Below are 16,840 nucleotides of genomic sequence, written 5' to 3'. Positions count from 1 at the left end.
CAGGTTTCACCCAGGAGGTGTTAACCTGTATCAGGCCTGTATTATCATTCAACCAGGGCAGCTGAGTTGGCAGAGACGGAGCTACTGGTGTGACAAACATTTTACTGTGGAGACAAGCGAGGTCTCAGTATTGATCCAGGACCAGGTTGGAATAGCCTGCCCAAAACTGTATTTATGTTTTACATTTTCTGTTTTTGTTATTGTCATGTTTGATTTATTTTTTTAATTTTCTTCTTTTTCTACTTCCACTCATATTTCTGAATTCACCTTTTGGGGGAAAAAACTATTAAAAACAAACACTACTTTTTGGAAGCTCATTGTCAAGATCCTCTCTCCACTGACACTGCCGCTAGGTGTCCTGCAACACCCATCTTAATACGAACTCAAGAACCCATGTGGTCAGCTCTATTCTGCTTTTGCAAGTTAACTCTGATCTGGAGTGTTCTGCAGTGTTCTGCCTTCTCCGCAGTGTTCATTCAACATATATAATTGCTCATTTTAAGTCTCTAGTTTTTATAGATCAATGTAAAGAGCACAACTTAAACATTTAAGTATATATAACAATAATGGTAATGTGGTAATTTCTTAAAATGTTCTTTTTTTTTTTTTTGCATGGACCTTTCAATAAGTGTTCATAAAATATATCAACTTGTGCATTGTGCGTTTAAGTGACAACCATACATTGCTCTCGTTGTCTCTCGAAAACAGGAAAAATGTCTTTGTGGTTGATTCCTCAAAAATTAACAGTAATAAAACCTGTTACATTATATCACAAATGAGATACACAATATCACACATCAAAACGTGTTCCCATGTTCACTACATCCACAGTGACCATTGGTCACCAGAGATCAGTGTCACAAGTGGACAGTTACAGAGTTCATAGAGACAGCAGGCAAAGAAGCAGGTATTATTTATGGTTACATTAATAGTACAACACATGTTACCTTTTGTTACACTTACAGCCAGCAGTTGGTATGGCAAGAAGAAGGGTGTGCCGGAATAGAAAAGTTGTCTGTAAAGTATGTACTGTCTCATTCACTTTGACTTTGAAGCGAGTTCATATTTGCATCTAAGAGTATTTGTTTAAATATGAAGTCAGCGTATGAAAAGAGCAGGTTGCAGAACATCTCCTCAAATTTTACTTTTCCTGCTTTGACAAGCTACAAATTTGAGAAAATGAGGGCTTGGTGTCTGACATTTGTGTCAGGTAAGGAATCAATTTACTCAAATTTTTAAATAGTGTGTTTAAAACAATTAAGTAACATATAACATTGTTCAATTTGTTAAATGTCATTTTCTTTTTTTCCAATTCAAGATCTTTAATTATGTGTGAATTAAACATTTTAGTTCAAGCTAACTAAATTCCAATCCGAGACTTCACATAAAAAAAAAAATTGATTGCCTTTAAAAATGAAGTAATGTACAAAAAGAACAGCATTGGGCTGGCGCCCTGTCCTGGATGAGTCCCGCCATTCCCCCCATGTCATTGGATGGGCACAGGCAGCTGCTTCCCTGAATATGAATGAATAAGAAGTGTTTTTTTGGGTATGAGTGTTGAGAAGGGTTAGATTTTGTAGGTCTGCCTGGTGTGTTTTGACTGAACATTGACTTGTTGCTGGCCATGAAGAAATAACACTTATACCTACTTTTTTAGTGTGTTAGCTGAAATAATGAGGAATAGTTTTTAAACACATTATGTGGTGGGATCCTGGGGGGTGGTGCAATTTAATTGTGTTAATTACACCAATTTTTTATTACATCTATATTTCAGTTTGCAGCATGAAGCATTTGGTTAAAAAAAAAAAAAAAAAAGTCATGATTTTTTTTCTTTGATCCATTAATCTGTCTAGGTACAATTCTTACCTCAAACGCTTCAACAGAATCTCCAAATGGTAACACGACAACAACAGATCTTCTGAGTAATTCAGCACAGATGGAGAATTACAATTATTATTATTATTATTATTACGATTATTATTCTCTGGGTGATGCTGAATATGATGCCACAAACCAAACAAATAACCTGACAAGTAAGTACTCTCCACAATGTAATCATATTTACAACATTAAACTCAAGCAAATGCAAATAACAAAAAGCAATTAAAATAAGATTTTTTATTTCTGGAAACAACTGTTGCGTGTTCTTAACCAGTTCAGTTTCTTATTTTTCTAGAACAAGAAAAATTCTGTAATCAAGAATCTTGGAAAAATTTAACTTTCCCACGCACCAGTCTTGGTGTTGTTGCAGTCTCTGAAGAACTGTGTGAAACTGGTATGAGAACTTCTCTAATTGGTTTGTCATCATGAAATAATTTTTATTTTTTAATAGCTTTCTGCAAAACATTATTTTTAACCTTAATTTCCACAACAGTAATTAATAACCATTAAGTGTATATAGGAAATAAGTCATTTTGAAGACTCTTTATCATTCAGGAGATTTTTCAAAAGCAACAGCAATTTGCTTGAACTCAGACAGTCCACTGTTCCAAAGGTTTCAGTTGATTTCCTGCAACATTACGCTTGATATGATTCATGCCATTGTGAGTAATCCAGTTGCACCAGTCCCTTCTTCTTAAATGTTATAACCAATGAATTTAGAAAACACTTCTAAAACCTCTCCCCACGTCTTCTTGAATCAGCTAACGGACCAAAGCAATGTCAATGTGACGTATGAAGTGGCATCTAACACACTCCTGCTGACATCCAATCCTGCTATATTGAATTCTTCAAATGTCACCCAAGCAGCAGGGATCATTAACTGGATCTTGACCAGAAATACCAGCAATATGGTACAATAAGCTTATTTGATCCAATACACAATTATGAATTTATTTAATGCATCTGGTACAATTGTTCTTATTAACATTAACAATTATAAAAAAAATAAGCATATAAAATATATAAAAGTACTAAAAGCAGAAAAAGAGAACCCAGTCAATGATATAAAAATATATGCTTGGTCCCATTTTGGGGGGAAATATTAGATTTTATAGCAGTTTTTCTAATAGCCTTCTGGCCTTTCCATGTAATCTTTAGAAATCTGAAGATGAGCAGCAATGTTCTTTTTGGAGAGCAATCCTTGCAACCCTGTCATGGATGCCATCGTTGTTAAGTGTTCTCTTGATGGTGTACTCATTACTCAACATTGTGAGAGAGCTCTGTAGTTGCTTAGAAGTTAACCTGGGGTCCTTTATGACCTCACAGACAATTACATGCTTTGCATTGGGAGTAATGCTTGTTGGTCGACCACTCCTGGAGAGGGTAACAATGGTCTTGAATATCAACCATTTGTACACAGTCTGCCTGACTGTGGATTGGTGGGGTCAAACCCTTTAGAGGATTTTATGTTATCTTTTCCAGCCTGATGAGCGGCTATGCTTTTTTCGAGGCCCTCAGAAATCATGCCATGATACACATCTACAAATGTGTTATGAAGAGCAGATTTGCATAGATCCATATTCTTTAAATAAAAGAGGGTGCCTGCTCACACCTGATTTTTATCCCATTGATTGAAAAGACCCGACTAATTTCATCTTCAGACTAACTGCTATTCATAGAGGATCATATACTTTTGTCATGCACAAATATGTAATATTATATAATTTTCCTCTATAAGTATATGACCACATTTATTTTATATATTTTATATATTTTTTTAATTTACTTTTAGGACTTGTATAACAATCTAATGCTGTTTCAGGTCATATTTATACAGAAAAATTCTAAACTTTCAAGCACAATTGTACATATATACAGACAACAGTAAAACAACAATATTAACTCTAAAACTCTTTATAGGCCATTGCCACTGCATCTGTGACTACCCTCAGCCAGCTACTCTCAGTCAATCGTCAGCTGTTTCTTGAGCCAAACAGCAGCAACTCCTTTCAAAGGTTTTCTTTCTGATATATGTACTTGGTTTTGGGGGATATTAATAAATTGGGTGGGTGCAATATGGTGCTTTTTTTTTAAACTGGACTGCATGATAACACCACATCAGATTTGTATGAGGGGTAAGGATCAGTTGTGTCATTTGAAACTGATTAGTGGACAGGATTTATCAATCAACCATTAACACAATTCACATGGATTTAAAATTGTAAATTGTAGTCAAGTTTGATGAACATGATCAATCATATGTCCTTTCATCTAGACTTACAAACAATATGGAAAGCTTTTTACTGAATAAAATTTTGCTGAAAAGAGGTAATGCATCAGTAAGAATAGTGCAGCCCAAACTGGTGGTTCAGACTGTACAGGTGCCAAGCAACCAGACAACCGGCATCCAGTTCAGTCTCCTATCAAGTGAGTATAAAATGTGAGAACAGTAGGACCACACTGCAGAGCAAAACTAAAAAGTTAACTCAGCAACATTCACAGACAATTCCACAGAGGACCCCCACATCTTCAGAAGAGACAGAATAACAGTGCAGCCAAATATGTTACAGTTAATGGAAAGTGGCTGTAGCACCGATATGCAGATTTTCATCAGGCTCTTTCCTTCAGGTAAGACCTGCATCCAGGTCTCTTGTCATTATTTAAGAAGGAATTATTAATAATCTCAGGTGTTTCAAAGTGTTTCTGCTCTGCTCCCTACTTCATTTACAAATCATCAGTCCATTATGGACAATAAACATAATCAAGGTTTCATTCACAGGTCTCATTCAGGGAAATCTTCTAAAAAAAACACATGAAGGCACTATTTTGCCTTATTTGTTTAGACCACAGATGCAAGCTATAAGTATGCCGTACTTATAAATATAGAAAAATATTATTTGTGTTACATCTTTTGACTGTCTTTTAACATTTGATTTTATGGCCCATTAACTTATTGTTCCTGTTTGAACAACTTATATGAGCATGCATGTGTAACAGATTTTTTTCTGTTAATATTTTACAGGTCAAACTGAAGATAATACAAATAATATAGTTGGTTTCACATTATATGAGAATGATGCCTTCTTCCAGTCAAAAATCTTCAACACATCTAATCAGACCAGCAGGAATGTGATCTCTGCCATCGTAAAGAACGCTTCTGTGCTAGACGAAGTCAAATTAAGCTTCAGACCAACGGTATTTCTGTTGACATCACTTTAGATTTACAACTGGTCAACATTGGCTACTGCAAGACTGCTGCTTACTTTTTAAGTCCATTTGTTGTTGTTTTTTTGTTGGGAAGTTCACATTTTTGTTAAAATGATTATCAGATTCCACTGATATGCTGAATTGGTTCTGAAGCTTCTGAACTGGCTCACATGCTGGGCATCAGGGCTTTAAAAAAACACTGCATCACAATTAATAACAGGTTCACTGAGAAAAATATTCTCTATTCACTGCTGTAATCTACATAAAAGATAGATTATTTGTAGAGATGGACCTTAAAAAAACACACGTAATCTTAACTGGGGGAAAAAATTAACCTCATCACTACGTTTTTACAGCTTTTACAGCTCTCCTGAGCTTCCATTTTGTAAAAATGAATTAATCCATATCAGAATTGTAAAGGCCCAATATTAATAAAATATTTTTAATAATTTCTTCCTGCTCTCTTTTCTTTCTCAGAATGTGTCTAATCTAGTCCTGAATGACTTTGCCTGTGTTTCATGGGACTACGATCTGAAAGACTGGACCACCCGTGGCTGTTTTAAAGGCAACATATCATCTGAGAATCTTTTGTGTCACTGTAACCACACCACTAACTTTGCTGTGTTGGTGGTTAGTACTGATTTCAGTGTTGGTTTTAGCACCAAAAAAACATTCACCAGAGTATACTTTAATTAGCTTCAGTTGTTATGTGATATTTCCAGTCTTACCGTCAGGATTACAAATACGCAGAGGCTTTGAGCATCATCAGCACAGTAGGATGTGTTATATCCATCTTTGGACTGGGTTTCACAATAATATACCAAATAATTACCAGGTATTACAGTCATCAGATTTCTCTTTACAACATCTTTAAAGGAAATACTGTCAAGAACATACACTACTCTTTAAATATAATTTTTCCCATTCCCAAAGGAAGTCCAGGAGCTTCAGTCCCACAGTTATGCTAGTGAGCATCTGTGTGAGCATGATGATTTTTTACATCCTCTTCCTGCTTGGAACCGAGAACCCCAATGCCAATATCAATCATGTGAAATCCCAAGAGAACATCATCCCTTCTTCAGACCTTCACCAGAACCCAGATGAAGGCCCCTGCACCATCTTCACAGCCCTGATGCAATATTTCCTGTTGGCTACTTTTACATGGAACACTCTCTACGGTGCACACATATTCCTGGTGATGAAATACCCCCTTTCTGGCCCACCAAGCTGGTTCTTTCCTTTCTCATTAGTGATGGGCTGGGGTATGTGACAGCTCAAGTCTTGTAATTTGTCATTTTGTTACAATAAAAATACTATTAACATTAATAATAGTTTCCGATCTTTAGGGCATCCAGCAGTTATTGTCATTATTTCACTGGGGGTGACCTACAGAGTCAATGATCCGTTGAGTTATCGACAGGAAGAATTGTAAGTATTTGAAGATAATTTATATGCCTGTTGAAATAGATATGAGCAATTTTCACAATTTCTTGACTAACTAGTTGCCAACTGGTTGTGAAATAAACTAAAATGGACAGCTTTTATTGGGCAACTAGGTCTATTTCAAGTGGCGTCATTCCAAAGCGTGGTGGAGGGCAGAGAGTGAAGTTGCTCATATGCACTGTTATCACATTTAGTACATTTTTCACAATACATGCTACGTGGGCATAAAACTGTAAACATTGATAAAAATTATACTTGTGTTGTCGTTGACTAATATTTACATTTAGAATATGGAAAAAAGTCATCCGAGAGGGGGAAACACTAGTAATATGAATAACACTGCACATTTGCATTTCTTTGATTGCTCTGGGCTGGACTAATGTGAAAATGTGTAAGTCCCCCTGTATCGGCATGGTAAATTTCAGTCCAATTAAAAAAACTGTTTGTTTTTTTAAACATGCTGTCACACAACGTGACAGCAGATTATTAAGAGAACTGACACTGGGATACAGATGTGCTTTGTTTGTGGAGACATTTGAATAATAAGCAAATATTGAAAGAAAGAAGAAGTAGAAAACATTTGATTATTTCCATGGTCTATCAGACAAGAACAGGAAAGTGCACGCAATGTTAAAAAATGTATTATTGTTGCACTGTAATCTTTTAAATTGTGTTTCTGGGACATTAATACTTATGAAATCTATTCATATTTTACAGGACAAATAATGGCAATTTGAAGAAAAAACTTTTGTGCAGCTTCTCTCTAGGATCAGTTCTGGGCTTGTCCTGGTTTTTGGGTTACCTGGTGGTCTCCACACCCTCAAGTCATTATGCCCATACATTTCTAAATATTGCTTTTTGTATATCAACCACAACCCAGGTTAGTGGAACCCCCAATTGTTGTCTCCTTTTTTTGGCTGCATGTTAGAGGTCACCACAGCAGATCAACTGGTCTGCACAAAGTTTTGGTAAAAGTTATAAAAAATTTGCTTTTCTCCACACTTAGCAGCACAAAATTATGTTTAATTTCTCCATTTTTCACATTTTATTATTTAATTATTTATATATACTTAAGGCACTCCATACAAAATATTCTATTTTACCACACAAAGATTTTGGCTGACGTTTAAAATGACGTTAATACTGTAATTAATGTAAAGTATTTTTTGTGCAATTCCAACAAAATGTTAAGTTTATAATGTCAGAACTTATTTGCCTGTGTCTAGGCAGTGAACAACTTAACTGAAATAAGATTGTCACGACTACGGACTTACGGGGGAAGGAAGCGCAGAGGTCTGACATGCTGGGAAGGGGGTTTTATTATAACAAACAATAACGAAATACAAAGAAACAATGGCGCGGTGGCCGAAAACAGTTTAACGTAAATAATGAACTGAAACTAACCCGTAGGCGTGTGGCGATTGCCAGAACTCAAAACACATAAAACTAAATCAGGTCAAGTTCGTGCAGAGAGTTCACGAAAATGCCAGCGACCCCGAACGGGCAGAAACTTCCGGCATTTATGGGGCGTCAGGATTGGCTTCCGGTGTGGAGCCCAGCTGCAGGCAATCCTGACAGAGCCCCCCCTCCAAGGGCTACGTCCTCGGAGCCCCAACAGTACCATCAGTGGAGGCGGCGGGGCGGACGGCGGCAACCACAGGGCTCCTGCCCTGCTGTATCCTCCCCTTGGTGGACCCGGTCCCTCGGGCTGGCTCCCCGGCGTGGTCAGGCGTGGCGGCCCCGGTCCCTCGGGCTGGCTCCCCGGCGTGGTCCGGCGTGGCGGCCCCCGGTCCCTCGGGCTGGCCCCCCGGCGTGGTCAGGCGTGGCGGCCCCGGTCCCTCGGGCTGGCCCCCCGGCGTGGTCAGGCGTGGCGGCCCCGGTCCCTCGGGCTGGCTCCCCGGCGTGGTCCCGCTTGGCGGCCCCGGACCCTCGGCCTGGCTCCCCGGCGTGGTCCCGCTTGGCGGCCCCGGACCCTCGGCCTGGCTCCCCGGCGTGGTCCCGCTTGGCGGCCCCGGACCCTCGGCCTGGTTCCCCGGCGTGGTCCCGCATGGCGGCCCCGGACCCTCGGCCTGGCTCCCCGGCGTGGTCCCGCATGGCGGCCCCGGACTCTCGTACCTGCACACAATAATCAGGGCCGATCCATCTGGGTATGTGTGGGCCCTGTCTCCACACATCCCCTCTGACACGTCTTGTGTCACCCCCTGCACCGCGCAGGGAGATTGTCCCAGAGCCTCTGGCGACTGTTCCAGGCACCCCAGGCTGGTGCCTTCTGGGACTATGCAGCCCCTCTCGCTGCACGGCCCTGGTGCCAAGGGGGGGGCATTGCCAGACCATCCGGCTAGCCCCTTCTGCGTCCTTTGGGACAAGCAGGCCCTCTTCCTGCCTGTCCCAGCTGGGTCCTCATGCCTACCCGGGGGCTCTATGGCGCTCCACCCCTCTGGAGGCAGACGCAGGCCCATGCCTGGCCCGCCCTCCTCACTGGCTACCGGAGGACCCAGCTCCATCGCTTCCCCACCTCCCCTCCCCTCAGGAGGAGTCCCCAACCCGAACTGCACCCCCCCAAAAAATTCTTTGGGGGAGCACCCCCCCCGGCTGGACTTAGGGGTACCTTGGGGCTTGTCCACCTCGCCTTGGACCAGCACATTCGGGTCAGGAACCTCCTCCCTGGGGTTCGGCTCCGCGGCTGGGTCGCCATCTGGTGGACACAAAGAGGGGAAGTGGGGGCGACATACGGACACATATGCCACGCACACACACACAGACAGAGACAGACAGAAGAGAGGGTCGTCTAGTTCCCTCTCTGAGCACTCCGGGACCTCCTCAGGGGGCACAGCCAGGATCTCGGGAGGCGCAACCTTCTCGTCGCCCGCCAGTGCTTGGTCTTCTTGCCCCGGATCCTGACTGGCGCTGGATGTGGTGGAGGGGCAGAGTTCGATCCCTGGCTCAGGCTCTGGCCGATCAAACTCCGCCCTCAGTCTCTGCTGGAAGTCCCGAAAACTGCTGTCTGTCTCTCCCTGCTGCCAGAGGGCTGCGCTCCAGCCCCATGCTGACCCAAGCAGACACGAGAGGATGGTGGTGGTCTTATCAGTGTCTGCTGCCCCACTGAAGGGTCCCGGGACAATTGGGCTGTCCCACACGGGGCTGGGCACGGCGCTGGAGATGGTGGTAGGTGTGTGGTGTGGAGGGGGGTGGACGTCTTCTCCAGCAGGTGTGGGCGCTGGTGCTGCGCTGCCATTTCGCTGGGGAACGTCCGGGCAGAGGGAAGGCGGGTCGGCGACTGGAGCAGGAATGGAGGATTCCCTGCGAGGCAGTCCCGGCAGCGCAGTTGCTGGCTGGCGACCTCCCGTCGCCCTCTTCCACCAGCTTTCCTCACACTGCTGGGAGGGACGTGGGTTTCCACGGACCTCGTGACGCTCCTGGATGGGCGCGATGGGCGGAGCCATCCCGGCACCGACTGCCCAAACGGCGTCATCCTGGTCGTCGTCCGTGTCCACCTCGTACCCCTGGAAGTCACATGGGTCATCACGGACGCCGCGATGATCTCGGACGCGCACGCTGGGCGGAGCCATCCCGACAACGACCGCCCACCGAAAATCCACGTCATCATCGCTTTCGTCATCCGTGTCCTCCCACCGGTGACTGCAAGGGTCGTCCACCCTGCGGACATCCTGGACCCATGGCGCGATAAGCTCCCATGGGCAGTACTCTGGCCATTCGGGCTGGAGGCTGCCCACCTCCTCGCTGGAGGAACGCCGCCGTTGTTGCCGCTTCTCACCCCCCTGGAAGTGACGTGGGTCCCCACGGACCTTGCGACGATCGCAGACTGGCGCGATGGGCGGAGCCCAACTCTCGTCTCCCGTGCTCTCGTCGTCGTCCGTGTCGTCCCAGTCCACGGGGAGCCTTGCCAGCAGAGCGCAGAGTTCTTGGCTCGACATGGCGAAGATCGTGGGGGTCGCATCTTCTGCGCTCGCTGCCCACGTCACTTCCTCGCTGCTGCCGACGCCAACGTCCTCGCTCCGCCCACTCACCCGCCGACGTTGTCGCTTCCGGGTTTCGCGGAGTTTCCCGGGGGTGACGTCATCACGCGGCGCCGCGTACCACGGCTTCTCGGGGAGAAAACGCTCGACCAGAACAGGCGGCGCGTCTCTCCCCTGGCGTCCGCGTTCGCCGCGCCGGGCTGCGTCTTTCGCGGCGTTTCTTCTCCTCTGCTTTCCACCTCTGCGCTTTTGGGGGGGTCGCTGGCATTCTGTCACGACTACGGACTTACGGGGGAAGGAAGCGCAGAGGTCTGACATGCTGGGAAGGGGGTTTTATTATAACAAACAATAACGAAATACAAAGAAACAATGGCGCGGTGGCCGAAAACAGTTTAACGTAAATAATGAACTGAAACTAACCCGTAGGCGTGTGGCGATTGCCAGAACTCAAAACACATAAAACTAAATCAGGTCAAGTTCGTGCAGAGAGTTCACGAAAATGCCAGCGACCCCGAACGGGCAGAAACTTCCGGCATTTATGGGGCGTCAGGATTGGCTTCCGGTGTGGAGCCCAGCTGCAGGCAATCCTGACAAAGATTTCAGAAAATCAGCAAACAGAAGGTCTATGTTGGATTAAACTGGTTTACAGAATTATGACATTGTGTTTTATGAGTAAATAAATTAATCCATTAACATAATTTTCATATATTGACATATTAGTAACTGGTCGTCCAGAAAGTGTCCAGAATTCCAGACAAAGCAAACCACAAAGAAAAAAAATGACCAACATTGGATTTTTATCAAATATATTTATTTGTAAATAAGCAGTGGAACCTGTATGTTTTATCAATTTTAATGTCCTTTTAATTTGCAATGTAAATCACAATGATAATGTCTTTTGACTCTCCACAGGGATTACAGGTCTTTCTATTGTTTGCCGTGAGGACAACCCTTTTTAGACAGAGTTTTTCTCATGCCATGATTTTCACCATGGATAAATTCAATGTCTTCAGAACTTAAGGGTAGCGTTTGCATTGTTTCATTAAGATTTTTTTTCTTTCCATTTCTTACTTTGTTAGTAGGTCCCCACCAGAATTACACTGGAGGGAAAACCCAGTGAAACAACATTTTCTTCTGTAAAAGTAGCAAGCCATCCTTCTTCCCATGTATCTGGTGTGACAGTGTGAGGTTAGTCAATGGCAAAAAGAAGCACAGAAAAGCAAACTGCTGTTGAGTCATTACAAGCATATATTATATAACCAAGCAACCACTAATTCCTAACAGTACAGTGCATATTTAATACAGATTTTTCAAAACTAGAACTTTACTATGTTTTGTATTAAGAATTATTTGTGTTTTGCATTGGTCTTTCTCAATAAACATTTATGAAAACATTTATGAATGTCTGTGTGACTTGTGGTCAAACATTTATCAAACATATATCTTTTGAAAGTATTTGTGTAGGCAAATAATATTAGAAAGTATCCTGCTACAAGATAATGGCACTGTAAACATGTTATTTTATGTAATTCATCTCAGCAGCCACCAGAAGGAGCCTTGCACAAAGCTATGAAGAGACAACGGGCCACTGGCCACAATACCCAAAAACTCAAATTCACCAGAATACTACAAGTGTGGGTCAAAAACAAAATAATTGGCCTGGAACTACTTAACTTTTAGTGTACATTGTAATAATGTTTGGGCTCTCTGAACTGACTCCAACATGTCTTCCATTATCTTAATTACTGTTTATTTCTCTACATTAAATCACCTACCTTTGAGCAACATACAGAGGCACCAAGGTATCTGGGCACAAGGCATCTATTATTCCCCACTTGTCAGGAAGTAATATTTTCAAACCCACTGAGAAGCTTCCATTCACTTTGAATAGAGTAATGTCATGCACTGCTGAATTGAATCATTTGTCCTTTCTTCTGCTTAAAGAAGAAAGTTTTTTTTTATTTTGTATATTAATATTGTATATTATCATTGTGATACACAGCACAGCAAATGGTGACACAATGAAATGTGTTCTCTGCTTTTAACCCACCACCCGTGGTGAGCAGTGGGCAGCCATGACAGGCGCCTGGGATGCAGTGTGTGGGGATGGTGATTTACACAGTGGCACATTAATAACACCTTGGTAGTTTGGGGATTCAAACCGGCAACCTTTGGATTACAGGTCCATTCCCTTACCGACTAGGCCACCAATGCACAGACCACCACTGCACACATAAAAGTTTTCCAGCACGGCACAAGCACCAGCCAATCAAATCCGTTTCTGTACAAACTTTTTGATCAATCAGTCACGTTCAGCCAGCCAGTTCATGGCAAGTTAAGACAGCTGCAACAAACAGCAACTGGTTGCCTCTCGGCCGCTGTCAAGCGCTGACTCAATGCCACAGTGGATTCTTGTAAATTCAGTGTGAATGCTTTGTTCTGCCATGATAATGAGTGGTAGTAGCCTAGTGGGTTAGACAATCGCCTATGAACCAGAAGACCACAAAGTCACAGGTTCAAACAACCACTTACTACCATTGTGTCCCTGAGCAAGACACTTAACCCTCAATGTCTGTAACCCCCTACTGTCCCTGTAACTACTGAAAAGTTCTTTGGATAAGGGCATCTGCTAAATGCTGCAAATGTAGTTGCACTATAGAAATATACTAATAAAGAGACATTTGCATGCACTATTGGCACATCTATCAAAGTACCTAGTGAGCAAGGCAAAAATAGAAAAGGTTTTCTGGTTGGTACTGGATTACACTGGGTTAAATCAAGTTATAGTGTAGTGATCTAAGTCAATCTTGGGGTAACTTACATTACATTACATTACATTTACAGCATTTATCAGATGCCCTTATCCAGAGCGACTTACAATCAGTAGTTACAGGGACAGTCTCCCTGGAGCAATTTAGGGTTAAGTGTCTTGCTCAGGGACACAATGGTAGTAAGTGGGATTTGAACCCGGGTCTTCTGGTACATAGGCGAGTGTGTTACCCACTAGGCTACTACCACCTACCAACTTGTTTAAGTTCATTTTTGAGTGCCATCGTTAAGACTATCTTAGTGGTGTTAAAAGCACTAAAATACTACTGTTACAATGAAGGGAAAAGAAAGAAAATAGTCATCAAGATAACATATTCCCATGGAAACCACATGGCTAGATGTTTGTGGGGTCATTGACATCAGTGGGTGCTGCTGAGGCTCCCAGCACTTTCAAGCACTGAATCATTGCTCATCCTCACAGTAGTTTAGATGATTTTCCTGGGGCTGCTGCCAACATCCTGGGAAGGAATTTGTGAAGTCAGTTGATGAAAAAATATTGGGGAATAAGAGTTAGATGGGGGAGAATAGATGGTGTGCGACTCACCTAGGAGGGGGGAAAAGAAGATCTCTCCCACCATGTGCTAAAGCTGGCTGCTGTTCCAGTCTCTTTGTTGTACTTTCTCCCAGCTGTTTCTACCTTAGCATCCCATCTGCTATCTGTGGACAAGCCAGCACGTGTCAGGAAAAATTCTCATAGCTGATAAGCTCACGCCCTTTTTCTCCTGTCACTGGTCCTAATGACCATTGCAGATGTTTATCAGCAGTCAGGTCCAGTAATGACAGTGTTGAGACTTTATGCTAAATTTTTGACTCATCTTTCCACTCCACCCTCCTACAAATGATTGAAACATTGCTTGATGCAAGAAACAAATTATCATGCAACTGTATGAATAGATATAGTTCTGATTACAAGAATAGATGAAGGTGCGTGGGGTGCACGGCAGTCAACATTGTGGCCTTACTTCTCTGAGGTCTGCAGTTTGAATTGATACCCAGAGTCGAACCCGGCAGCCGTCTTCTAAATATCAAGTATCTCCATGATGTTCATGTTCATGTAACTGGTTCACAAAGCTTTTCATTGCATGGAATGATTTTGACTGTTCCCCACAACTTCATATGCAGAGAAGTTCAAAAGCTGAAAGCTGGTTCTGCTGCTCCAGGAAGTCATTTTATGCCATAGACAACCTATTGACTGATGGAGATCCAGTAATGTTCTTGACTAGGAATATTCTCCAGAAACAGGGGTTATTATAGGATTTCATTGTGTGGGGTACACATGTGTGAGGAATGGTCCTGATTAGCCAGACTGCACATGTTCAGGGCTGCATGCTTTGAGGAGCCTGTCCCCTTTGTTTCTCTAGGCCTCCTTTTCCTGCACAGTCAAAAATGGCCTCTGTTCTCAATTATGTTGTAGGTCTGCTAGGTCTTGGTTAATATTAGAAAGAGGCTGCTGAAATAAACAAGACATGAGTGAACAACGTTTTAAGGTGGCATAGAAAAAACGTGTTTACAAATCTGAAATAAGGAGAGTTTTTGCACAAAACTGAAACTCATTTAAACATGTCTCCTTGCATAACAATGCAGTAAAACAGACCAGTTTCAACAACTGTTTTGTAAAATTTGTGACTCATTAATACTGACTCGCTGTGAAAAGGACCACAGAATGCCTAGTGTGATGTGATGCTTCCACAACTTTCTGACTACAAATTCAGGCCTAGTAGGTAAGTCACAGGTTCAAACCCCACTTACTACCATAATGTCCCTGAGTGCTTCCAAGAGGACTGTCCCTGCCACTACTGATTGTAAAGTGCTCTGGATAAGGGCATCTGATAAATGCTGTAAAAATGGGACATCTGGTTTAATCTAAGCCTACTTTTAGAAATAAAGAACAACAACTAGGACCCCAGCCAATCAGAGCAGATCTTATCAACATTTTAAAGAACCCACAAAAAAGAAAAACAGCTGATTTCATTCTAAGGCTGTATAAAAGGACTGAAAATGCACATGCAAATTTGCATCTGGAAATGTTTAGACTTTCACAGGCCTTTAGGGTAGACACCAAAAACAACATTAAAAACTGAGCAAATGGCTCCTTTCTATGGCACCTTCAAGCCCCGCCAGCAAATGTTGGTTCTGCATCAAAGGTGAACTCACATGGGCAAACCCACCCCTTTATTGATCTTTTCCCAACTACTTTCCCTTAGCTGCTGTTTAATCTGTTACAAACAAATACAAGTTACTAAAATCAGTAACAGTAGTAACCAGAATAAATCAAAGTCATCAGATGTTCTTGCCTACAATGATGGCACATGAATAGAGAACTGTATCTAAGCATTGTGCCAGTGCTTCCTCTTGCAATGCCTGAATTCGTTCAGCATAAGCAAAAGCAGACATTTATATAACCAAACAGTAAAATCTTTTGGAACCATCACAATGTGGAAAAGAACTGAACAGAATTGAAAATACAAACAACCTAAGAAATGAGAAATGTTCCATAAACTCCACATCAAACACGTTATTGTTTTGTTATGCATATTTAGTTTTCCTGTTTTCCGGATTACCCAAATGATGTTCACCTGTTCCCATGAGTACATATAGCTCCCTTGGCTATCTATTGTATTAATCTTACTAGACATCCTGTGAGCCCTTTAAAATAAAAATACATTGTGCATAGTTGACAGTGTATTATTTAATATATATAAATATAATAAAGTAGCCACCTAAAAAAAGTTCAGTGGAAAATATGATGATGAGAATCTTAACCTTTTTTATTGTGCAGCATTGAGATGATGGATGAATCTTCCCCATTGTCACATTACATGGTTCAGATTTTAGTTTTGGAAACTGTGTCATGCAAAATATATCATATTCAATTTAGTGCTTCAAGCACCCAAATCCCTGCAATAAAAACCTTATATCTCCCATTATTTTGAACTCTTTTGTCATGTGAGGGTCCAGATGGCTTCGGGAGATATACTGGGTCACCTCTGAGATTTCCATCCACCTGCATCACTAAGCTGTGTTTGAGCTTGAAGTTATTAATTTGCATTTTCCTAAAGCATAAAAGCAGTGACATACAAGAAAGTAAATTCATACCAAAGAGGATGATTAACTGTGTAATTCATTTTAGTGTCAAGGTTGAAAAAATGAAAAAGTAAAAAAACAATGTAACCCCAAGTCAGTCGCACTTCAATGAAATCAAACTGTCCACTTAAAAAGCAACACTGATTGTCAATCAGTTTCACATGCTGTCGTGCAAATTATAGACAACAGGTAGAAATTATAACCTCCCCAATAAAGGCGTGGTTCTGCTGGTGCTGACCACAGACCTAGTTCCTATGCTTTCTGCCTGATGTTTTGGTCACTTTTGAATGAATGGTAGCTGGAGATAAGTGGCCCAGATAGTGCAGCTCATCCAGGATGGCACATCAATGTGAACTGTAGCAAGAAGGTTTGCAGTGTCTGTCAGCGTAGTGTCCAGAGCAAATGTGCATGTGTTTGCT

General features: G+C 42.3%; 1 protein-coding gene across 2 annotated transcripts; it reads left to right on the top strand.

Annotated features, from left to right (window-relative positions):
* Positions 1-1,093: 1,093 nt before the first annotated feature.
* Positions 1,094-11,795, top strand: LOC114790736 (adhesion G-protein coupled receptor G7-like). Of its 2 annotated transcripts, XM_028981040.1 has the most exons (15): positions 1,094-1,210; positions 1,854-2,033; positions 2,177-2,275; positions 2,437-2,543; positions 2,643-2,792; positions 3,802-3,896; positions 4,157-4,308; positions 4,384-4,509; positions 4,904-5,076; positions 5,566-5,718; positions 5,811-5,923; positions 6,022-6,350; positions 6,435-6,516; positions 7,249-7,411; positions 11,421-11,795. In XM_028981040.1, the coding sequence occupies exons 1-15, from the start codon at positions 1,180-1,182 to the stop codon at positions 11,526-11,528; spliced, it is 2,061 nt and encodes a 686-aa protein (XP_028836873.1). In that variant the 5' UTR covers positions 1,094-1,179; the 3' UTR covers positions 11,529-11,795. The 2 variants fall into 2 exon arrangements, with proteins under 2 accessions (XP_028836873.1, XP_028836875.1); XM_028981042.1 differs by lacking the exons at positions 7,249-7,411; positions 11,421-11,795 and having other exon boundaries at positions 6,421-6,475.
* Positions 11,796-16,840: the final 5,045 nt, after the last annotated feature.

This window comes from Denticeps clupeoides, chromosome 5 (genome assembly GCF_900700375.1).
Source record: "Denticeps clupeoides chromosome 5, fDenClu1.1, whole genome shotgun sequence".
NCBI classification, from domain to species: Eukaryota; Metazoa; Chordata; class Actinopteri; order Clupeiformes; family Denticipitidae; genus Denticeps; species Denticeps clupeoides.
Note: the sequence above shows the minus strand (reverse complement) of the source record. Positions and strands in the feature narration are given on the sequence as shown.

Excerpts from the sequence above, each read along its gene's own strand:
- LOC114790736 (XM_028981040.1), top strand. The coding sequence starts at position 1,180 with ATGAGGGCTTGGTGTCTGACATTTGTGTCAG. Across the intron at positions 1,211-1,853 it reads GTGTCTGACATTTGTGTCAG|GTACAATTCTTACCTCAAAC; the intron begins GTAAGGAATCAA and ends TAATCTGTCTAG. Across the intron at positions 2,544-2,642 it reads TTGATATGATTCATGCCATT|CTAACGGACCAAAGCAATGT; the intron begins GTGAGTAATCCA and ends TTCTTGAATCAG.